At 57.3% G+C, this 24571-nt stretch overlaps 1 protein-coding gene across 1 annotated transcript; it reads left to right on the top strand.

Annotated features, from left to right (window-relative positions):
* Window positions 1-125: 125 nt before the first annotated feature.
* Window positions 126-23187, top strand: STRA6 (signaling receptor and transporter of retinol STRA6). Its single transcript, XM_049706486.1, has 18 exons — window positions 126-1233; window positions 6149-6215; window positions 6519-6604; window positions 8144-8283; window positions 8874-8897; window positions 9081-9247; window positions 10604-10726; window positions 12441-12508; window positions 12675-12751; window positions 13024-13085; window positions 14032-14194; window positions 17798-17873; window positions 18919-19052; window positions 20183-20300; window positions 20390-20491; window positions 21120-21283; window positions 21547-21696; window positions 22344-23187. The coding sequence occupies exons 1-18, from the start codon at window positions 1118-1120 to the stop codon at window positions 22511-22513; spliced, it is 2007 nt and encodes a 668-aa protein (XP_049562443.1). The 5' UTR covers window positions 126-1117; the 3' UTR covers window positions 22514-23187.
* The last annotated feature ends 1384 nt before the right edge of the window (window positions 23188-24571 follow it).

The following is a 24571-nucleotide window of genomic DNA, read 5'->3' on the forward strand; positions in this document are numbered from 1 at the left end:
GCCCTCACTCTCACCCCACACTCCGGGAGGAACAGGAGGCAGGCAGGGTTCTTGCCTCCCCGTGGGTCTGGTTCGTGTTTAAAGGACTAATTTCTGCCTTGTGGGGGTGAGTTATCTCCTTGTGAAATCAAGTTGGAGAAACAAAAAGATTTTACCAGTGAGACACATGTTCCTCCAGGAGAAGGAACGGACGGGCTCCCTCCCCTCCTTCTGGCCCTGGCCCAGTCTCCCTGGGTTGCTGGAATGCCTGACTTGTCTGTAAGGCCCTGCAGATGTGTGGGCGATTTGGGGCAGGCGCCGAAGGCAGGTATGTGCGTGCAGTCAGGTGCCGGCACTCCTGGCCGCACTCCTCCCAGGCTCAGGCCGCCAATGGAGCCGGACCTCCACCTCCGGAAGGGGGTCTTGTGAGGACCACGGTGTGTTCCCATCACTGAGGCCCAAGGGGGCCAGCGAGGGGCAGGCTGAGGCTGGGGGATGGTCTCGAGGGAGCCTGAACAAAGAGGGGGGATTGGGCTGGACCCCTGAGAGCGGAAGGGGCTGGGAGTCCAGCTGGGAGGGGCCGGCAGACGGTGCTGAGCCCGCCCGCTGCCCGCTGCCCGCCCACCCTTTCATCTCCGCAGCTCCTTCCTCCCTGGTCCTTCCTTGAGTGTGTGTCTGTGGGTCCATCTGGGTGGGCTTGAGGAGGGGGAAGGAAGGGGGTGCTCTCTGTGGGCAGCTTGGATTGGACAAAACTTCTTTGAAAATGGTGCTTTGAGTCAAAACCTACCGGTGGCCAGTCATAGAGAGACAGACGGGTGCCCCAGCAAAAGCCCGAGGACCCTGAGGGGGCACCATCCCCAAGGGATAACTACCTCCTGCAGGACCTCGCGAGACTGGGCGAGAAGGGACAGGAGGGGACAGGAGAAGCCCTTCCCCTTCTCCTGTGCCAGCCGGCCCAGGCCCTCACTCCCAGGAGGGCTTTTCCCAGAGAGCTAAAAGCAAGAAAGTAACCTTTAGGATTAAAGAGAAACGTTTCTTTGTTTGAGTTTTCTTTCTCCCCCCGCCCCCCCAAGCCTCTTTTCTCATCTGTAGTGGCTTTTTCCCTCTGGTTTGGGGGTCAGAGGAAAAGCACCAGAGAATGTCGACCCAGGTAGCAGGGAACCAGACCTCGTCCGGGGCCCCAGACGACGATGACTCCTACGGCAGCTGGTACATCGACGAGCCCCAGGGTGGCCAGGAGCTTGAGCCGGAAGGGTGAGTCGGAACCCCTGGCCCTGTCGGCCAGCGCATGGGGTGTGGCAGAGGTTACAGATGGGGGTGTGTGGGGAAGACCCTGAGCGAGGGCTGCTAAGAGGGGCTCTGCCGCTCATTTGCTGTGTGAACCCTTGGCAAGTCACAGCCTCTCTGGGCTTCAGTCTCCTCGCCTGTTAGGTGAGAACAGCCTTTGTGCTGGTGTTAAGAAACTTGAGGTGGAGGACCTGGGCCAGGCTAGTCACCTAAAAAGCACCTGTGCGCTGTGTTTGTTTTTTTGACTTTATTTTATTTTTGGGGGCTGTGCCACGCGGCTTGTGGGATCTTAGTTCCCTGACCAGGGACTGAACCCCGGCCCTGGCAGGGAGAGCACTGAGTCCTAACCACTGGACCGCCAGGGAATTCCCTGTGGTGTGTTTAAAAAACAGATTCCTGGGCCCCATCCTTGCAAACTCAGATCCAGCTGGGCTGTGGTGGCTCCCTGGGTGACTCTGGCCTGTAACCAGGGTGGAGAGTCCTGGGTGAGTGGTTGAGGGAATCGGGCCTGCCTTCAAGGTGTTACTGGCCCCTGTGGTGACCATCTGGGGTGTGCTGTTAGTAAGCGTCAGGTTCTCTGGGCAGACCTGGGGCAGGGGGAGGCCTGAGGAAACATGCCGCCCTGGTTGGCTTTGGCTGGTCTGAGGCTCCGTGAAGCTGAGGAGGCCCTGTTCTCTTCAGCAGGAGTGCTCGGGCAGCCCAGGGGAGGGAGGCGGCCTCAGCCCAGCCCAGTGTGGCCTGAGGACTCGGCCCACAGCCGCCTCTGCCCAGATCCCTTCTATCTTTGTTTAGTCTGGGTACCCTGGTGGAGGAGCTGGGCCTCCTTGTGCCCCCATGCTGCCAAGGACGCCTTGCCTGCGTGGGCCCCAGAGCCCAGTTCTCCCCTTGTTGTCCCTGGCCCCGGCCCCATCCCCTACCTCCCTTCTCTGTCTGAAGGTTTGCGGAACTAGAAAGGTGAGGCTGGGGGTTGCCGAGCCAGATGTGTGCACATCTGTTCTCCATCAACAACCAAAACCGGAGAAGGGAAAAATGCTCGCATGCCTCCCCAGAGGCCAGGGCTGTGGCCTGGCCAGGCTGGGGTCACCCGGCAGGGATGGAGACCCCACCCAGGCCTGGGGGAAGGAGATGTTTGGAGGACTCGGGGTTCTGACCACCTGGAAAGCAGCCCTGCTGTCAGCAAAAGGGTGCCCTCTTCCCCTTCCCTGGCTGACCTCGAAAGCCCAGGGCTCCCCAGGTTCCTGCTGTGTATGTGTGAGGTGGGAGAAGCAGCAGAATGGAGAGGGGCCTGGGAGCCCCAAGAGGACACAGAATCTGACCTGAGTTAAGGCCCTGATTTGAAGCTGTGTCCTTAGCCACTTCAGGGCCCAGGCATTGGCTGGGGCCAGGTGCCTGCAGCCAGCTCTGTGGCTCAGGTATTTAGATATGGCCCTAGAATAAAGCTGGGTGCATGGCAGGGACTAGGTGATGAGCAGTACCACTCCTAAGGTGGGTGTCATCTAGAATTTGTAGCTCTCTTTTCCCACTGCAGGTAAGAATGAAGAGCTTTGTTTGAATCTACTTACTTGGCCAAACCAAGTCGAACTTCCTGCCAAAGGTGGGAGTGGGAAGCTGGGATCCCAGGGGAATCCCAAGGAGGCAAACTTGGACTCACTTCTCCCTGTGTGAGTCAGACACCCCGGCGAGGTGGTGCACCAAAGCTTTGAGGAGCTCTGCACAGTGGTCCCCCTTGTGCCTCAGCGTGCCCCAGCAGGCTGGAGTCGAGGTTGTGGGCACTGGTGACAGTGTCTGGGATGGACTCAATCTCCTGGTCACATTTATCCAAGTGCCCCCTTGGCGCCAGGACCTGGTTGGAGAGGTTGGGGGTGGGGGTGAGTCTGATGGCGATGGGATGCACACTGTCTGGGGTCTTCTGTGGACATAGGATTGATGCGTATAAGCCGAGCTGGCTCTTTTCTACCCCCAGAGGCTCCTCTGGTCAGGTTATGGGCCCTACTTGCCATGTGCTCGTGTGTCATCCACTCTTATCATCAATACCGAGCTTCCCAGCCAGAGCCTGGGGATACAAATACATCTGTGGCAGCTGTCCAGGATGTCAGTCACCTCCCCACCACTTCAAAGGGCTGCCTGGAAGGTGGAATTGGGAGGCTTCCTTCATGGCCTGCCCTCCCACCAAGAGAGGTCAACGCCAGGGTGATCTGCAGGTTCTTCTGCTGTGGGAGCAGGGAGAGGGTCAGGCAGCAGGGCTCCAGGCCCCCCGGGGACCACAGGCCCACAGACCCCCGCCCCAGACAGTCAGCCTTTCCCTCTCACCCACACAGATGTGTTCTGCCCTCCCCTCTGGATGGGGCCCTTTGCAACCTCTACCTCAGAGCCAAACTTCTAGAAACAGTTGCCTTGCTTCTCCGTCTCAGTGTCCTCACCATCCTGCAGTCTGGCCTCTGTCCCTGAGTGCCCATCACCACCTCTGAATTGCCCAAGACCAAGCCTCAGCTTCCTTGGGTTCCATTGGACTCTGTCCTCACTCTCCGTCTTGGAATAAGGCCCAGAACCCTACAGTCATCCCAGAAACTCCCCTTCTCTCTGCTCCGCTACATTAAGGCACGTAAAGTCTTCCACCTAAATACCCCTGAGATACTGCCTGACATTCCCGCTCCCCCGTGACTGTTTATGCTGAGCCATTTGAAAATGCTGATACTCAACTGTTTTTGATGGAAAGAAGTGGCAGTTTCGTGTGGTTCAACTTAATATCTTCCTCCACGTACTCCTTGCCTCTCACATCCTGGTCACACGCGGCTGCTGAAGTCAGACTACCTCAGTTCGAATTCTGGCTCTGGTGCTTGACTAGCTGTGTGATTTGGGCAAGATACCTAGCCTCTCTGAGCCTTGTTCTCCTTATCTAGGCAAGGGGGATACTGATAGCACCCACCTCTTAGGTAATTAACTGAGTTAATACATAGGAAGTGCCTCACTCGATGCTTAGTCAATACTAGTTACTGTTGTTGTTGTTATTCAAATCTAGCCACAGAAATCTCCTAAAATCTAGAACACTGTCCCGCTCAGACGCCCTCAGTGGCTCCCTAGTGCCTCCCATGCCTGCTATTACCGGCTCTCAGCCTGCCCTCTGCGCTGTAATCAAGCTGAAAACCTTGCCTGGCCCCAGCCTCACTGTCTACTGCCTGTCACTCCACTTTCTCACGCTCTTTCCTCTACATGGAGCTCCCTTGCCCCTTCTTTGCCTAAAGAGATGCCACCATCTTTCAAACTCAAATCCCACCCCCTCTGAGGCCTTGCCCCAGATTTCTCTCCCTCTTCTGCATCCTTTAGCATCTGCTGTGCCCCCTCAAAGATCGAGCGCCCGCCCTCCCTGACGTAGCATTCTCTGTGTCTGCACCATCCGGCCTGTCCCACAGCACGAAACATGGGTCCACGAGCTGTGAGCCAAACATTTGCTCAGCTAAATTTCTGTCGCTCAGACCTCAAACATTTGAGGGTCCATGAGCCTCCGCCAAACTGAGCTAAGTAAAGGGTAGACGGGGGGCCCCGGGTGGCACAGGAAGGGCCAGAGCTGCCCCCAGACAGGGCCCTGGAGGGGGTCCGTGGAGGTGAGGGTGGCTCCTGGTCTGGGGTGAGTGGGAAACGGTCAGGCTGCTCCAGGGACGGTTTACGGAGCCCCTGCCCTGGCTGGGCCTGGTGGGGGGCGCAGGATTGAGTAGGACTTTGTCAGGTGGTGAGATGCAGGCTGAGAGGGCCTGGAGTGGTGGCTCTGAACTCTTGGGGCTGGTGAGGGGCCCTGCCTCACCCAAACCCCACCCCACATACTCGAGTCAAATGCCTCAGAGTTGCAAGCGCGGAGCGTGAGGCCTGGGCTCAGACAGCAGGAACCTGATCCCCTGCATGGCACAAACTCTACTGCTCTGGGAAGAGGCTGGCTCTGCTCTGGCCAAGAAATCGCACAAAACAGACTCCTTCTGTCCCTCCACCCCAAGGACAAGCCCGTGTGACCGGGTTCTTTCCTGCTTCTCACTCTCTGGGATTCCCAAGCTCGGGGTGTTCCAGCACAGAGTACTCAGGCTCACCCTTGGGATCCCTCTTTTCCACACAGCAGGAAGGAGCCCAGCTGGGTGGGTGAGCCCCGCCTGCGGCAGGGAGGGCGCAGCTGCAGGGCTTCCCCTGATGCCTCACCCACCAGAACTTGGTGGCCTTGCCCACACTGGTTACCTCCTTCTGGCACTCCCAGGCTCCATCTGGGCAAACCCAGAGGTCTACCTCTCCCCCAGGAACCCAGTCCTATCAGCTCTCCCAGGTTCACGTCCAGCCCTGAGCTCAGGGCTCCTACCTGATACCTTTCTCTGCCACGTGACTCAGCCCTTAATAAAACAGGTAAAGAAGAGACATAAATCCTGGAAGACCAAGGTAGATCATTCCAGTCAGAGACACAGACCAAACTTGGATTCCAGTGAGTGAAAGACAAATCATAGGACCCATTGCTGATTGCCGGACCCAGGCGGTACACTCAGCCACAGTTCTGAGGAGAGATCTGAGGCCTGGAGCAGTCAGGGAGGCTTCCTGGAGGAGGGAGGAATGAAGTGGGCCTTGATGGATAGAAAGGCCAAGCTGGCCCATTCTGTTTCTCCCATGTCTTCCCCTGGGAGCCCCCTGTCTCCTTCAGCCCTGTAACCTCAGAGCTGGGCGTGGGACCGGCACACTTCAGGGTCATCAGAGGCCCAGAATGGCCCTGAGCAGGTGAACTGTCTAGGAGACATCAGAGGGTCAAGGGAGGTGGTGGGTGGAGCCCCAGTATAGACAGCCTGGAACCCCAGACTGGGCTGCACACCTGGGGTTTCCCTACCTCGGCCTGACCCAGCCTTCACTCACTCTGCAGGCTGGTGCCCTCCTGCCACCCCAGCGTGCCACCCGGCCTCTACCACGCCTGCCTGATCGTGCTGTCGGTGAGTCCCAACTGGCTTGCCGCCTACTGCCAGCCTGAACAGGGGGATGTGTGTTCTTTGCTGGCGCTGGTGAAGGGAGACTCGGGGAGCCCACATATGGGAGTGGGTACCGGGAGTTCTCGCAGGGTGGGGACCCAAACCAGGATGCAGACCAACCTTTCAAACTTATGTCACCTCCTAGCCAGTCCCCAGTTGCTGCAGGAGTGTGCACTGCGGGGTAGGGGGTCCTGGGATTGAGTGCCCTGACTCAGCCCCTCAGGGAAGGCCTGGGCACCCGAGCCCTCCTCTGTGCTCTCCTTTCAGATCCTCGTGTTGCTGCTGCTGGCCATGCTGGTGAAGCGCCGCCAGCTCTGGCCCCACTGTGGGCACGGCAGGCCTGGGCTCCCCAGGTTGGTGCCTTGGCCTGGGCACCCCCGCTCAGGGGGCCCAGCTGGGAGGGTGGTGGCTTGTTAGGTACCTAGGAGCCAGCTCTGGCCTCTGGGACACCCCAAACTCTCTCAGTCTAGGGGGTCTCCCCATCCCCACCCAGATCTCCAGGCTTAGTTGGGACCCCCTGAGGGAAGGGGAGGGACCCACTCAGATGCACCCACTCCTGTTCCAGACCCCAGGGAGACCGAGCCCAAGAGGGCCCAGCTCTAGGACACACCCCCTCAGGCAGTCCATAGTCTCGACAGGCCGTGGTCACTCCACACTGTCTTTCTTTTTTTTTAATATTTTTGGCTGCGTTGGGTCTTCGTTGCTGTGCGCGGGCTTTCTCTAGTTGCGGCCAGCAGGGCCTACTCTTCATTGCGGAGCCCGGGCTTCTCGTTGCGGTGGCGTCTCTTGCTGCGGAGCACGGGCTCTAGGCACACGGGCTTCAGTAGTTGTGGCTCGCGGGCTCTAGGGCACAGGCTCAGTAGTTGTGGCGCACGGGCTTAGTTGCTCGGCGGCATGTGGGATCTTCCCGGACCAGGGATCGAACCTGTGTCCCCTGCATTGGCAGGCGGATTCTTAACCACTGCGCCACCAGGGAAGCCCCTCTCCATGCCATCTTGACCCTCATTTCCCTGAGGGTGTTACCTGGACCCTGATGCTTCGAGGCAGATTTATGAGGGATTGCCCTCCAGTCCCTCTGGCTGAAATTTTCTCCCCGTCTCCTTCAGCCCAGCAACCCCAGAGTCTGGGATGGGGATGACCCTGAGGAGACAGGACCGGGCAGCCTTGTGTGGGAAAGACCAAAGGCCTGGGGCGAGGTGGTAGGTGGAGCCCCAGTGTAGACAGCCTTGCACCCCAGGCCTGGGCTGCACACTGAGGTGGGGCCTGCCATGTTGGTTTTGTGAGGAACTAGCCTGGGGTTTCTGCCACACTGGCTGGCCCAGGAGAGAGCATGCCCCGCCTGGGGGAGGGCCTGGGAGAAGCAGGATGGAGCCCTCAGGGCATGAAGGCAAACTGGAGCACAGAAGCAGAGCGTCTGAGTGGCTTGCCCTGAGCCCAGAGGGGTGATGCCTGGGACAGCCATGCCCGCTGTCTGCCCTCTGCCCCAGGGCCACTCCCAGGCCAGGGTGGCGGCTGTTGCATAAGGATGTTGTGACTCTCCAGCTCTCTGAAGGTCAGCCAGCCCAGACAGACCAATTAGCGTGGAGGCGGCTGTTTCCTGAAGCTTCCAGAGTGGGCGGAGGGAGCAGTGCTCAGGCTTCTTCCTTCTGTGTCTGCCTGTTGCAGGGGGTGGGGCAGGGGATGTTCCTGAGTCACTTTGCCACAGGGCCCAGATCTGGTTACATAGGAGGCACTACACAGACATCTGTGGAATGAATGCACGAAGGGACCTCAGTTTCCCCATCTGGAAAGTGGAACTGACTCACCTCCCCGGTTTATGGAACTCGGTGTGTGGTAATGGGCGTGCAGGGCCTGAGCAACTCCCCCCTGTCCTGCCCCCGCCTCTGCACCAGCCCTGTGGACTTCTTGGCTGGGGACAGGCCCCGGACCGTGCCTGCCGCCGTCTTCACGGTCCTCTTCAGCTCCCTGTGCTTGCTGCTCCCCACTGAGGACCCACTGCCTTTCCTGACTCTCGCCTTACCACCCGGCCAAGGTACCCAGCACAGCTGAGGCCCTGGGCTGGATTGATGGGAGGGGGCAGGTGGGAATCCAGAGTACTGGGGCTCCCCATTCCAGTCATGAGCCATAGACCAGAAGACGCTGTCCCATTGCCCTCCCCAATTGTCCCACCACAGTGCCTGAAACCTCTATTGCTCTGTCCTGAGTCAATACTGCCCCCTCTGCTCTTGTGCAAATCCCACCCTCAGGAGGGAGGGAGCACAGGCTGAGTCCCCCAGACAGCCCAGTCCCGTGTGAGCATGAAGAAGGGTGGGGAGGGGTGCGGGGAGGGGTCCTGGAGACTTGAGCTGGGCTCAAGGAGGTGATGGTAAAAAGGACAGCTGCCACCCAGAGGAGCCACTGCCCTGCAACATGACCTCCTTAGATGATCCGATCCTCACAGCAACTCCACAAGATGCAGATATTCGCCCCATTTTACAGCGTGCTGAGGGTCAGAGAAGGGAAGAGTAATAAAATATTAGCCTAATTTATTGAGTACTAACTCAGGCACTGGGCTAAGGCACTGTACACATACCTTCTCATTTTACCTTTGCTAATGTACTATATATTATTTCCATTTTACAGACGGGGAAACTGAGACTCCAAGAGGTAACTTGCCCAAGATCACAGAGCTGATAATAGTCAGAGCCTGGATTTGCGTGCAGGGCTCTTGCCCACGGAATCAGCTGAGGGGCTGGGAAGACGGAGACAGGAGAGAAGCTTGGGTGGGTTGGACCCAGGCCCCACATCTGCCCCTCCATCCTGTGTCTCTCGGCCTGTCTTGCCTTCCAGGGCCGTGGAAGATACTGGCTCTGCTCTATTACCCTGCCCTCTACTATCCCCTGGCTGTCTGTGCCACGGTCAGGCATAGAGCCGCACACCTGCTCGGCAGCGTGCTGTCCTGGGCTCATCTGGGGGTCCAGGTCTGGCAAAGGGCAGAGTGTCCGGTGTCACCCAAGGTAACCGCTGACTTACGACGGCCTGGGGCGGCGGGGCGTGGAGAAGCTGCTTAAACCAGTGTGGCTCCTTTCCTCTCTGTCCTGCTTCCCTGTTGCACAGGATTCCACGCCTATACACACATGCTCATTCCAAGCTCTGCCCCTCTTTGGGAGAGGCTGGGGACCAAGCAGCCGGGCCGGCCCTCAGGAGCTTCCAGTCTGGGAGGGGGAAGGAGGGGGGGAAGGGGCAGAGAAGGAGGGAGAGGAAGCCTGAAATCCCCCCATTATTGATCTCCCAGACTTCCCTTGGCCAGACTGGAGTGGGAGTGAAGAGAGCTGGAGGACGCAAGTGCTGAGCTGGGGGATGGTCTCAGAGGGCTAAAAAGAGAATTCCAGAACCTCAGAACCTGGTTCACTGGAGCTGGCTGGGGTGTGAAGCTTGACCAGTCCAGAGCCCAAAGGGTGGGGGTGTGGCCTACAGAGTCAGACAACCCAGGTTTGAATCCAACTTTATCCCTTCCTTCCTTTGGTCATTCCACAAACATATCTGAGCATATACTCTGCACCAGGGACATTTCCAGACACTGGAATACAGCTGTGAACAAGACAGATGACGTCCCTGACATCCCAAGAGCTGCCATTCCAGAAGGGGACACACAGTCAAACAAACAAATATACGAAATGATGCCAGGTGGTGCTAGGTGTTTTGAGGACACCTTACCACATTTCTGAGACTCAGGTTCCCCCCCACCCTGCCCTGCCCCCATAAATGAAGTTGTAACACGAATCCCTCAGGGTAGAGTTGAAGATTAGGTGGTTTCCGTGAGAGCAGGGACTTCGTTGGTCTTTTTCACCAGCCAGGACCTGGCACATACTAAGCTCTCAATAAAAACATATTGAATTAACAAATAGATGAATACATGTTCAACTCTAGGAGGGCCTCAACCCCGGGAGGCAGAGCATGTACTTCCCAGATGCCCAGGTTGCAAACTGTAATAGAAAAAATCAGGCCTGTGTCAAAGCACCAGGAACGTAGGGACATAGAAGGTGGATGTCCCCCGTTTCAGGCCCTATCCCAGCCCCCTGGGGTGGGTAGGAGAGGATTACAGAACATACTCCCTTTGGCTCCTGTAAGGGACCTGGGAGTCCAGGGGACTGGGAGAGGGGCAAGCACCTCTGCAGGGCCTGAGAAGGGGAAGAAGAAGTTGGGGCCAAGTGGCCCTGGCGGGGGGGTAGTGAAAGAACCAGAAGCCTTCCCATGCACCCTAGACCACCCTCAGGGACCCCTGTGAGCTGGGAAGGGAAATGAACCCTGGTCTTCAGTTGGGGGAAGGAGGCAGAAGGTAGGTGTGTCTAGGCGTTGTTCTGTCCATCCAGATCTACAGGTACTACTCTCTGTTGGCCTCTCTGCCTCTCCTTCTGGGCCTCGGATTCCTGAGCCTTTGGTACCCAGTGCAGCTGGTGAAAAGCTTCAGTCATGGGGCAGCAGCGGGTTCCCAGGTAAAGGGGCAGGGCTGGGGTGGGCTCGTACTCAGCACACGAGACACCCTGGACTTGCCCGTATCTATTGTTCCCCTACACGTGGTCATGCCCGGTATGGAGCCTAGAACATAACACGTGCTCAGAAAATGTTTGCTGAGTCGCAGAGGGACTGGTGGGTCCTCCCTCCCCAGGCAAAGGCCAGGCCAGGCCCTCAGCTGGCACCCATGGCAAGAGAGAATTCTTACAAGATATGGCAATCTTATCTGAGATTAGGTAGACCTCCTAAGCACCTGCCCTGTGCCAGGCCCTAGGCTGGGTTTGTGAACTTAGCCGAGTGACTTGTGTCGGACCTCCAGGACTCCCAGTGTGCTGGGGGAGATGGATGCAGCAACATATATTTACAGTGCGCTGTGAGAAGTGCACTGGGCTCATCCAGCTGACCTGGGAGCATGGGTGGAGGCGGGGCCCAGCACTCTTCCTGGCGAGAGGGGAGGAAGAGGGAGACTGCTCCACAGAGGCCCTTGAGAAAGGTTAAAGACACAGATGCAAAAGGCTGATTGCTCTGCGGATGTGGAGGGTGAAGGAAAGGCTTGAAGGGTGGCATCTAGGACAGACAGCAGGTGGGTGGTGGCGCTAGTTGCTGACATACACAACGCTGGATGAGAGCAGGTGTGCGGGGGACGATGTGTAGCTGTAGGTGTGTGGCGCTGAGGGGTCTGGCGGGCAGCTGGACTGTGGGCCTGGAGCTCAGGAGAGGGGCTAGGACTGAAGCCAGAGAAGGAGTGAGGTCCCCATGGAGGGATGAAGAGTGAGGGGAGAAGAGGTGGGTGGGCTCAGCATCTCTGGGGCGACCCTGGGTCCCCCACAGGCCCACCTGACTCCGGGTTTCGCTCTCACAGGGTAGCAGTAGGGTCCTCAGTACTTGTCACTACTGCCCTCCAGATGCTCAGAAGAGGGGAGCAGCTCCCCAGGACACATAGCACCTCGTCCAGGCCCTTCCCTTCCCTTCCAGGGATCTTCTCGGCCTCTCCCTCCATTGCATGCCTTTCCTCTTGGGGAGTCTGAGGAGAACTAGAATCCTCTTTGGCCCTTGGTCAAAGAGTTTTAAGCCTCAAAGGACACAGTCAAGCTTTGAGCTGACCCACACCTGCCCTGGATCCCAGGGTTGCCATGGCAACAGGTGACAATGGCCTATATTTTCCTAATCGTCAGGGGCCAGGGGCTCACTGCATCTTACTGTGGGCCTCTGCCACTTGGCAGGGAGTTTAAGGCCTGGAATGTGGCTTAGACAAATCAGGTCACCCTTGTGATCTCCCTGGAGTAGGAGAGGGCTGGGGGGATCTGACCTGAAATGGCCCTATCCTGTGTCCTGGTCAGGGATGTGCTCGTGGGACATAAGTTCCCTTTTTGCTTCAGTCTTAGCTACTAGAGGCCAGAGGGCCAGGAGGAAAGCAGTGATGTGATGTGACTGAGTAAAGCTGGAGAGAGTTGGAGATAGACCTTAGGAAGACCTTCCCTGCATTGAGAGTTCTTAGATAGGAGACTGATTAGTCTTTTATTTACGGAGGAGGGAAGGGCAGCTTTGGGGGGCATGGACCTCGTCCCCACGGGATGGCCCTTCTCTGTACTCCACCACTGCCAAGAGGTTTGTACGCGCACCTACCCTGAGCCAGGGCCCCAGGGATGGCTCGAGACAGGTCCCATCTGCTTGTCCATTTGTGTGTCGCCACAGGGGCTGCAGAACAGCTACTCTGAAGAATATCTGAGGACCCTCCTTTGCCAGAAGAAGCTGAAAAGCAGGTGAGGTCCTAGGGCCAGGGGACAGGTCTGGGCAGGCAGGCTGGTTTGGGAGGCTGGCACTGGGCAGCATGGTGGGGCAGAGATGAGGAATGAACCAAAGCCTGGGGCCCAGGCTCAGGGCAGGGGCTTCTCCTGAGAGCTCCCTCCTGCCTGGGTCTTTCTGCAGCTCCCACACGTCCAAGCAGGGCTTCCTGTCCCGGGCCTGGATCTACTTCAGACACTATATCTACACTCCACAGCGAGGTATGGCGTGGGGAGCTGAGGTCAAGAGTGACGGGTGACCTCACCCCTCTTTTGCATAGAACAGCTGCAGTAGAAGGTCCGCCCCTTTCCCCAAAACTCTTGTCATCAGGAAGAACAACCCCAGCTTGGGACAAGGGGAAGCCCCTGGCCTGGCCTTGGTGGTCCAGGGTCCTGTGAGCCCTCGCCCTTGTCCTAGGCCTCTTGGGAGGGATGGGGCTCCCGGGGCTGGATGGCGCTGGGGTTCACCACACCCCTCCTTTTGGGGACTGCAGGATTCCGACTCCCCCTGAAGCTGGTGCTTTCAGTCACCCTGACAGGGACGGCCATCTACCAGGTATGTCCTGCCTCTGTAGTGCCACTTGCCTCTGGACCCCTGCTCCCAACCCCCAAGGCTGAGATGGCTCAGGCCCTCAGCTCAGCTCTCCAAAAGCCCCGACCCAAATCCTGTCCAGCTGCTTCTGGCCATCTTGGGAATGCTGGCCTACCCAGAGGAGAGGGGATGGTAACTCTTGTTGGGCTCACACAGGGTCAGAGCACGAGTTTTGGAGTCACATAAATGTGGATTTAAATCCTAGCTCCTTTATTTACCTCCTGAGTGACCTTGGGCAAGTTACTCAACATCCCTGAAACAATTAGCTTAGCTGTGAAATGGAGGAAATAGATTAATTCCTTTTAGTTGGGAAGATTTAGTGAGATAATATATGTTTGATAAATCCCCACCACCACTATGCCCCCCTCAGAAAAAAAAAAACAAAAAAAAAATCAAAAACCCTGGAAGGTAGGTATGATTTTTCTCCATTTTACAGATGGAGGAAATTGAGGCTGAGAGATGAACTTGACTTGGCCAAGTTCCTACAGTTAATATCTCAGGGTAGCCAAAATTTGAATCCAGGTCTGTCCAGCTTCAGTGCCTGTGCTCATTTATAAGACACTTTGCTTTGTCCAACATGGAAAAATTGGAAATTTAATATTCTGAAGTTTTAGATAGATAGATGATTGACAGGCGGTCAGAGATACACACGCATACTTGTGCTGCTTGAAAGCATATCTGAGGCCTATGAGGCTAAAGTCGTATCTGTTTGTAATGTGCTGTTTGGAGGCATGAGGATGCTGCTCTAAGGGACAGATAAGAACACTGTGAAGGGTGATGGGCACGTGGAGGCAGCCCATGTGCTGCCAGAGTTTCTTCCCTGAAGTCTCAGAGCACACTTTTCCTGGGATGGGAGTGTCTGGTGTGAGCACAGCCAGGCCCTGCCGCCCTGATTTGGGGGTTCTTCCAGGTGGCCCTGCTGCTACTGGTGGGCGTGGTACCCACCATCCAGAAGGTGAGGGCAGGGATCACCACGGACATCTCCTACCTGCTGGCTGGCTTTGGGATCGTGCTCTCAGAGGACAAGCAGGAGGTGGTGGAGCTGGTGAAGCACTACCTGTGGGCTCTGGAAGGTGAGGCCTCTCGGGAGCCCCTGAGGGCCGGCAGTGGGGACCTCAGCTGGGATACCTGAGCTCTGTCCCAGGTGCTGCAGACATGCGGGGTGTCCTTGGGCACGTCCCTTCCCCTTTCTGCATCTTGGCTGCTTCATCTCCAAATTGGGGTGGTTGGAGCTTCCAGTTCCAAGTCTCTGAGACCTGAAGGTCACCTCAGCAGGCCGCTGTTAGCTTGTGTGGTGTCTCCCACCCCCACCCCTAGTGACTTTGCCCAGTTCTGCAGGCGTGGAGATGGGGGAGGGTGTGGTATGTGTGAGCTGAGGGGACAGCCCGGGGCCTTTGCTGCGGGTGGGGAAAGGGAAAAGGAGGCAGTGAAGTGGGACAGTGCGCCAGGATTCTGAGCTAATCCTCATGGCAGGTGGGTGGGGTCAGGCAGGGCGGACGCTTTCTCTTCCCCAATCCCTGTCCTCCAGGCACCTGCTTTCTCCTTCCTTCCCTTGACAATGAGCTCCTGGGCCCGGGAACTGTACTAGTCTCCCCTTCTGTGGTCTGATGCCTCCTTATCCCTTAGCCCTGTTTCCCACCTACGCCACCTCCACAGCCCTGTGGACGAGACTGAGAAGTATCCTCACTTGACACACGGGGAGGGAATCACCTGAGGTCGTACAGCCAGGCAGACGGGAGCCAAGAGGAGAACACAATCTCCTGATGCCCAGGCTGGGGCTCTCCATCACCTTGAGACAAAGCCTAGTGGTCAGGTGTCATGGGGCCTGCACCCTCTGCTGGCTTGGGCGTCCCTGGCAAAGGCACAGGCAAAGGCACCCTGGCTCTGGAGGAGTAACATGTGATCGTCAGAGTCTAGGCTGCCAGTATGGCAGGTGGAGGTGTGATTGCTCTGCAGCTCTTTCTTACCATTACCATCAGGGAGGGAGTAGGAGTGGGCAGGGGTATATGCAGTGCCTGCTTCCTTCCCCAACTACCACTCCCACCACTTTCCTGAGTGCGTCTGCTCCCTGGAACTGTGGCCAAAGCCCACAAGATAGACAGGTGACAAGTTCTGGATGGGCTGAAAATGACATCTCCAGGGAGATTTTCCAAGTTGGCTGCAATCTGGGCCACAGGCAGGAGCAGACATGGCCCACATCAGTCCACATCCAAGCTCACACCTTGCTCACTGCAGCCCTGTTAGGTCAGCATCATTGATCTCATCCCACAGAGCAGGAAATCAAAAGGCAGAGGGAGGAAGTGACATGTCCAGGACAATGGATTTGGTTTCTACTCAACACACCTGACACTTCTAATCACATGTTGCAGTTTCCAAGCCCAAAGGCTCCCACTTTGGATCTCCTTGGATGCAGGGGTCAAACAGATCAGTGTTTAACAAGGCAAACTGAGGCCCAGGAGGATTAGAGATATGCCCCAAGCACTCAGCAAGCCAGGGATGGAACTGAGATAGGTCTGAGCTTGGGGACCTTTTGGTCTGTTCTTAGCCTAAGAAGCGAATGTCTTCTGAGCTCCGAGAGCCTGTTTTAGGGCTGCCCACCTAGCACCTGGACTATAAGGCTGGCATCATTCACAGAAATCTCACACTCTGAGTCAGGCAGACTAGATTAGAATTCCTGCTCCATCACTTAGCAGCTGTGTGACCCCGGCAAGCCACTTTTCTCCTTTGGACCTCCATCTTCCTACCTGCAAAATGGGTGCTGAAGCTCTAAGGGCAACCTTGTCCTAGAGGCGCTTGACTGAGTAGGGGAGACAGACTGATCCACGGAATCAGTGCCCAGGAGGGGGCAGGTGCAGAGTCCCAGAGGAGGCAAAGTGCAGGAAGATTTTATGGGTACCAGGATTAGGAGGGACCCAAGTTTGGACACATTTGAGGTAGAGAGGAACAAGAGGTAGACAAATGGAGACCAAAGGCCAGGCTGGGGCCAAGGGGGCTGGCTAACCCTTCACCCCAATTAACCTGTTCACTCACCTGGACAGCCTCAGCAGGCAGGCTCCTCACCTCCTGGCAGAAACAGTCCAGAATGTACCTTCGCTGGTACCGTGTTGGCTCTAGGAGGGCAGAGCTGCACGTGTCCAGGGCTTTCTCCTAGCCTTGCCTTTCAGAGAAGTGCCCCCTTCTGCCCCGAGAGGAGTGAGCCAGGGACAGGCAGATCGGCCCCGGGTTTCTGTAGCGGTCATCCTCAATACTGGCTGTGCCTGAGAATCACCTGGTAACTTGTAAGAAATCCCAAGGCTCAAGCCAGACTTCAGAAACCTTGAGGGTGGGGCCCAGCCTCTGTGATGGGACAAGCCCTCCCCACGGTTCTGATGCCAGCCTGAGTTTGAGAACCACTGTAGCAGGAGCTCTACACATGTCGGTTGGCTGATTGATTTCAATCAGTTGCTATTTGAAATAGATCATTAGGACTCTGTCTTTGAAAAAAAAAAAACAACAACCCAGTTCAGTGGTTCTTAACCCTGACCGCACATCGGAATTACTGGGGTTGCTTTCCCAAAAGCTATGGCCTGGGTCCTATGCCCAGAAATTCTGATTTAATTGGTCTGGGGTACAACCTGGGCCATGGGAATTTGAACAACTCCAGGAGATCCTAATATGCTGTCAGTGCTGAGACCCACATCTCCAGAACCTGTGGCTACAAGGACCTAGTGCTTGCCTTTCCCGTGTGTGTTTGCTCCCCTCCTGAGTCTCTGATGGGAGCCAGGAACACTTCCCTTGGCTGACCAATGAGATCAGAGTGCAGACACCCTGGGCTCATTCTGGGTCTGCTTGGAAATGATTGCACCCCTTGCTCTGTCACTTCCTAGCAGTGTGGCTGGCGGGTCAGGCCCTCTCTCTGAGTCTCAGCTTCTTTGTTGGTCCCATGTCTCCCTGTGCCTCTCCTGTGGGGTTACTGTGAGGGTGTTGAGTAAGACTAGATGTGGATATAGGGTGGAAGGGTTGTAGCCCTGCATCCCTGCTATGCTAAATGCCAGGCTTGTTCACAACACCATGCATTCTCCCCCAGCTGCTGGTGATACAGGAAACTCATGATCTGTGCAAATGGACAGGGTGGGTGGCGACCCGGGGAGGAGATGGGTAGCAGTGGTCACTTCCCTCATTCTGATGGACTCAGGCCACACTGACGGGCGCTCACATCTTAACAAAGGCCACTGACGCAGGCCCTGATGGGGTTTTATGGCTCACAGCATGCTGGGAGACGGGCAGCCCAGCAGTGTGCCCAGCATGGGCAAGCTGAGGCTGGGAGATGAAATGACCCCCTGAAGCCCACACAGCCAGGAAGCCATGGAGCTGAAGGCAGATGCCACATGGGATGGAGTCTCTCACTGGGGGTCACACAGCAATGGAAGCAGCAAGACCGGGGTGAGGGCCAGGTCTGCAGCCTCAGAGCCGGCCTCTGTCTGTCTTGGCCACCAGATGTCACCTGGCAGTATTGGTCAACCAAGGTCATCGACTTATACTGGATCTGAGAACAGGGGATGTGACAAGATGTGACACCTCAGAGGGGGGTGTGGGGCAGGGATAACTCCCACCCAGGTACCATCCTGGCAGCAGTTCGGGGTCCCAGGAGACCCCCAGGCCCTGACCTCCCACTTTGCTCCCTTTCCACCTTCCAGTTTGCTACATCTCGGCCTTGGTTCTGTCTTGCTTGTTCACCTTCTTCATGCTGACCCGCTCGCTGGTGACACACAGGTGAGTGACAGGCTCTGATTCCCCCCGGTGCAGACGTGGGGAAGGGGTCAGAGCCCTGTGGGCCTGCAGGACCCCTGACCCAGGAGGCCTGTGGGGAGAAGCTAGGGGCTGGAGGGAGGGAGAGTCCCTGCAGGACCAGGCTCTTACTGAGCCCAGCTGCCCAGCTGCCCAGCTGCCCTGTGGTGGGTGGAGATGGTGGGGTATCCCTGTCCGATTGGAGAAACATCTGCGACTGATGTACGGCTGACGAAGGGCTGGCGTGGGGCCACCTGGGGAAGCTGGCATGCTACCTGGGAATGGAGATGAGGGAGGAAGGGTGCCACAGGCGGGAGGAACTGTGTGGGCAAGAACAAGTGTGAAGTGTGGGTGAGGAGTGGACTGGCTGGCGCTGGGGCACCAGAGAGATTATTGTGGGACATGGAATGCCAAGCCGCCTACCTTGCCCTTTCATGGTGAATGGTAAGGAGCGCTGAGGAAATGTGGGCAGAGAGGGAGAGAAGCTTCTAGCTGGGAGTAGAGTGGGTGGGGAGGGGAGGGCCAGGGACTTGGCAGGGAGCTGGTCCGTATGCTGTACATTTATCAGGCCTCAGGGTTCCTGCCCCAGGATCTTTTCTCACAGGGTTGGCTCTACTTAGGCTGGCATATCAAGGCCCTCAAGCTTCTGCCTGCCTGGAACCTTGCCTCCTGCCCTGACGGCCGAGCTGCCAATCACTTTCCATCCCTACTGTTGTGTCCCACGTTCCTGACTTGGCTCAGGTTGAGCCTTCTGCCTTAATTTGTCTTCCTTGATCCCTGCCCCGCCCCCCACCAGCTTAGTCTGATTCATCCTTTAAGACGCAACTCAGACATCACCTCCTCCGGGAAGCCCTCCCTGATCTCCCAGGCTGGGTTAGTAGCTCCTCTGGGCTCCCACAGCTCTGGGCTTCCCTGCCCATGGCCGTGGGTTGTACTTAGACTGGGAGTTCAGCCAGAGGCTGGACCAGAGCAGGAAATTAGGGAGCGTGTGTGCTCCCTGAGATCGCTGGCTTCCTCACTCCCACCCCAGGGCCAACCTGCGAGCTCTGCACCGAGGGCGCGCCCTGGACCTGGGCCCGCGGCCCCCGAGCCCTCGCCCCTCCCGCCAGGCCATATTTTGTTGGATGAGCTTCACCGCCTACCAGACTGCGTTTACCTGCCTTGGTGAGCGCCCCCTTGCCCACTCCACCTGACCTCAGCAGGCCCCACTGGCCCGAGCGGGGGAGGGGAGGGTTCCCAGCAGGTCTTGGCTGCCTCTTGGGGTCTGCCTGTGCTGGAGCTGGCTCTGGGGCTAAAAGCAAGAGGAGGGACCCACCTTGCCTTCCCTGCCCTCAGTGAGTCCACACAGGTGGGGTGGGGGGGCAGGTGCAGGGGCCCTTGGTAAAAGGATACCCGTCCCATGAGGATGGCTCCTGGGTGCCACCAGGGGTTTACACAGAAGGTGACCCAGGGCTGGAAAGTTCGAGGAGGCATGTTCCTGCTTTTGTAAGGGAGGGCAATATCATGATGGGCTGTCTCAGGAGGTCATCTCTGTCACTGGGAGTATTCAAGCATGGTTATGCGGCCATGGTTGGGGGCCGCAAGGAGGGCCCTGCTCTGAGAGAACTGGACTAGATTAACTTCAAGGACCCCTCCAAGCTCCGAGTTTCTGATTCTCCCCTTGGGCACTGCGGTGAATAAAGTCCTTGCAGATGTGAGGGGGCTGGGGCCATTGTTGCCGAAGCAAGGGCCTGATTTCTCCCTCTGCTGCTGGTTCCTTCAGTTCTCACCTTGCTGGCGGAGGTGGAAAAAGATGATAAAGGGGTGGACGAATCCCTAGCACTAAAAGTCATAATTCCTCGTATAGGTAAACTTTATGCCTCTGAAACCCTTTTGTACATATCCCATGTAAACCATTAGCCAACTGTTTCAACAGGCAACTTTCAGGTACCTACCATGTGCCAGGCTTTGGCCAGTAGGAATGCAAACATTAATTTCAAATACTGTCTTGTCCTCAAGGACTCAGGAGCAACTGGGGGAAAATGACATTTGCAAAGCACTCTGTGGTTTTCAAAGAGCCGCCACAGATACTGTCTCATTGGATCCTCACAACAGCCCTCCTGGGTAGGGGCTGCTTATCCCCTTTTTACAGAGGAAGAAACCAAGGCTCAGAGAGGTAAAATAACTTGCTCAAGGTGGCACAGCTAAGCAGCAGCAGAGCAGGTATCTGAAACCAGGTCTGCCCAGTTCCAAAGCCTGGGGCTCCTGGGAGGGTGGGCTGATGCCTTTCCCTGTTCTCCTCCCCATGCTGGCAGGGCTCCTGGTGCAGCAGATCCTCTTCTTCCTGGGGACCTTGGCCCTTACCTTCCTGGTGTTCACGCCCGTGCTGCATGGCAGGAACCTTCTGCTCCTCCGATCCCTGAAATCCTCATGGTGAGTGAGGCAAGGGACCGAGGGCTCTGGGACCGCTTTCCCGAGGACCACTAATAGTGACACCCGCCCCATCCCCTCACCCCCCACAGGCCCTTCTGGCTGACCTTGGCCCTGGCTGTGACCCTGCAGAACATGGCAGCCCACTGGGTCTTCCTAGACACTCACCATGGACGCCCAGAGCTGACCAACCGGTGAGGTTGCTCCTGGGCTTGCGCCTCCCTTAGGCCCTCAGCTGCTTCTTCGGTGTCTTTGTCCTTGTGCCCTTCTCCCTCGTCTGCCATCTTTCCCCTTTCTCTAATGGGGAGCCCAGTGAGCAGTAAAAAGAGCTTGCCTTAAAAGGGGTCAGTGACCCAGCTTAGTCCAAAATACCTCTCTGTTTACCTGTCACACGGCCAGAAATACCCCCATGAGCCTTTCCTGTTTTGGGGATCAATACTGCTTTCCCCTTTGCAGGAAGGAGGTTAACAGAAATATTATTTCCGTGCTAGCCCCAGGAGAGACTTAGAGTCAGTGGACAAGGGACCCAGAAGAGGGAGGTGGGGGCACCAGGGTCATAGAAAGATCCAGGTGGACCTGGACTTAAACCCCACTGACTAGCCAGACAGCCTTAGCAAAGTCTCGCAGACTCTCTGGGCCTCTGTCTCCCAGATGGGTGGGATGAGTGAGCTGGGTTGAGAGAGCAGACCCAGCCCAGAAGATGGGTACACAGAGGTGTAACCAACCAATACACGGCAGTTGTGGTCATCTAGGTCTGCCACTGACCCTGAGGAAGGGACTCTGTGTGAGGACCTGCCTCAGCTCTCTTCTCCCTGACCCCAGGCGAGCACTCTATGCAACCACCTTCCTTCTCTTCCCCATCAATGTGCTGGTGGGTGCCATGATGGCCGCCTGGCGAGTGCTGCTGTCTGCCCTCTACAATGCTGTCCACCTTGGCCAGATGGACCTCAGCCTGCTGCCACCTAGAGCCGCCACTTTCGACCCCGGTAAGGTTACTGGGCAGGAGCTGGGGGCAGGGGATGCTCAGGCTGCCCAAGCAGTGCGGGAGGGTCTGCCCTGACCTGGTCTCTACAGAGGATGTCTGTAACCCCAGGCTGTGGGTATGTGTAGGGGGCCATGTGCAGTGCACGTGTGACACGCTCACGTGCCCACGAGCTCGCATGCAGGGTGTGCAGGGCACTCCCTGTGTCTGTGTTAGGTGCCGGCTGGGGCCCCCCCGCACTAGCACGGCCATTCCCCACCCACCCAGGCTACCACACATACTGCAACTTCTTGAAGATGGAGGCCAGCCAGTCACATCCAGCCGCGACAGCCTTCTGCGTCCTGCTCCTGCGAACTCGGAGGCCCCAGCCCCTCACGGCCCCCCGGGATGGCCTCAGACTCGGGGAGGAAGAGGACGGTGAGCCTTTCCAGTGGGAATGGGGGGAATTGAGCCCACCCGGCTTCTCCCAGGAAGGAGGCACGCCCCCTCTCCCGCAACGCAAGGGAGACAGGGCTAGGAAAATGCCCACATCCTCTCTGGGCTGCCTGTGGGAGAGAAGAAGTGAGAATTCTCCTGGTCCGTCTCAGGGTAATTTTTCCCATAATACTAACATACACACACTTTCTGTCACGTGTGTGCACACACACTCACTCCTCACGTGGAGAATGAGACAGCCTCAGAGCTAAGGGGCTCCGTCACCCCTACCACCCCAGGCCACCCCCTGCCTCTCCTAAGCAGTACGTCCTCCCCCCGCTGCTGCCTGGGAAGCGTGTAGTATGGAGGGGGACCCTTGTCCCAGCCCTGCCTCCAGTCCCCTCCACAGAGCTCATCCTTTCCCTCTTCTGCTGGCCACCCAGAGGATGACACCTTGAGCCTTAACAAACACGCTTCTGCACCGCACACTCTCCTGGCTTCCCACCCTGTGAACGGGCACCTGGAGCCCCAGTCTCGGCCTCCCTCACCCTACATACACAAGGGGTTTTCAGCCTCTGCTCAGGTCTTGGTGCTGGGGGTGGGGCTTGGCTGGGTGTGTGTTGAGTGACTCACGGAAGGTCTCTTTTCAGGGATGCAGCTGCTGCAGACCAAGGACCGGGTGGCCAAGGGAGCGGGGCCCCGGGTAGGCCGAGGCAGGGCCCGCTGGGGTCTGGCATACACGCTGCTGCACAACCCAGCCCTGCAGGCCTTCCGGAAGACAGCCCTATCGGATGCCCGGGCCAACGGTGCCCAGCCCTGAAGGTGGGGAAGGCCACCCGCCGTGTCCTTGCCTGTGCTGGAGCACTTCCCATCCTCCCCGCCCACTCCCTCCCCAGCTCTCCCAGCATCTGTCACTCCAGCCATGGCAGCCTCTCTGCTTGGCACCAGCTCTGTCAGCAGGTCCCGGGGGTTCAGGGCCAGCCGGGGGTTGCTTTGCTTGGGTGGAAGTCTGTCAGCACTGTGAACCTCAAGCCTTGGGAAGGCTCTGGTCTGCCCCTTTGACCCTGGGAAGCCAGCTAGGGCTCTGGAGAAAGCAATCGGTGGTTTAGGCCCTCGGTCCAGGAGCCTCCCGACGCTGGCTCTGCCGCCAGCCTTCAGGCTTCACGGAGGCCTTCTCCTGATCGGGGCTGGTGATGCAGACCGGGACAACCTAGGATTCCAGCTGGGCCCACTCAGCCTTGGAACACACCACTGTGACCAGACACAGCGCTTCCTCTCTCCTGCAGCTTTCTCCGCTCCTCCTGGGGGTCCCTGTGGCCTGCAAGGCAGCCCAGGAGGAAGCCATGGGCTCCTACCTGGCAGCAGTCACGGCTCAAACCAGGCCCCACACCGAGCTGGCCACACTTGAGAGCCTGATATTTTTGTAGCTGGTATGCCTTTAGATATTATGAAAGAGGTTAGTGTGTTCCCTGGAATAAACTTGTCCCTAAGAAACAGTCTTCCTGAAGGGGAGGGGTACGTGGGGAAAACCACCCGGCATCTCAGTCAATCAACACTGTGTTTATGGGGCTTGGGTGGGGTTGGGGTACTCTGGTCAATGCTGGGCTGGGCACTGGATGGGGGGCAGAATGGGAACCGTGGCCACATCCCTTGGGGTGGTGGAGAGACTGGGGGCCTATGGTGCCACCCCTGAGCCGTGTGAGCACTGGCTTTGGAAGTGAGACTGATTCTGGGTCTTCGAGAATGAGCAGGATTTGGGGAGGAGGAGAGATTTCAAGAGATGGGGAGACAATATGAATAAAGGTATGGAGGTAGGAGGAGACTAGTATGCAGAAGGGAGGGCAACTGAGGGGGTCCCTCCCCCTGCTGGGGACTGAGGTACGGGCATGTATGAGTGAGGGTTTGGGGACCACTGTGGGGCTGGGGCTACCGAGGGTGGGGCAGATGTGGCCACCCCACACACCTGGATCAGTGGGGCCTCCAGAAATATCTGCACAATTACATCACATTCCTGCACCCAAACGACAGCCTCAAACTTGCAGGAAGCCAGGCAGGGCCAGGGAGCATCAACCCACCTTCGAGGATGCCCAGGAAGAGGGCAAAGGGGGCAGGGTCTGATCCCACTGCAGCCCACTGAAAAATGTCTTCCCAGCCCCGTGTTAGTGATTGACGGGGTCTCAGGAATGAGAAGGCAGACTGGGTCTCTGCCCTTAATATGGAAACAGAGTCATAATAAAGTGTAATCAGGCTGGGACACTGGACACTCAGGACTGTGTGAGCCAGAGGAGGGGGCCTAGTCCAATTGGGGGGGGGTGGTGAGGGAAAAGCATCCAGGAAGGCTTTCTGGAGGAGGTGGTACCTCAGCCGACCCTCAAAAGCTGACTTAGCCAAGTGACGAACAGGAGAAGGGTGTCCAGACTGATGGAACAGTATAAGTAAACGTACAGAGGATGACACATCGCAGACTGTTAAAGGAACAATTAATTAGCCATTCCAAGAGAGGTGGGGAGGGGTGACTTTGGAGAGCCAGTCAGAGGGGCCACGAACATCTGGCTGGGGAACTTGGGCTTCACCATGAGGGCATGGGGGGCCATGGATGACTTTAAAACAAGCGAGTAGCTAGTTCATTCAGAGCACAAATGTTCCCCAGCTGCCCCCGACTCAGGTCTTAGGCCCACATCCTACTCCAAGAAGCCAAGCCTGCTCAACTGTGAATGGAGCCAGAGATGTCAAGGGGTCCAAGCTGGGTTAGGATTATCAAGCCTTAGATAATCAGAGTCAGTGGGTCAGAGTCAATGAGTTACCATACCCTAGCCCATCCTTTGTTTTCTGAGGAAACTGAAGTCCAGAGATGGGCAGTGACTTACCCAAAGTGGCA

Source organism: Orcinus orca, chromosome 2 (genome assembly GCF_937001465.1).
Source record: "Orcinus orca chromosome 2, mOrcOrc1.1, whole genome shotgun sequence".
In the NCBI taxonomy this organism is placed as follows: domain Eukaryota; kingdom Metazoa; phylum Chordata; class Mammalia; order Artiodactyla; family Delphinidae; genus Orcinus; species Orcinus orca.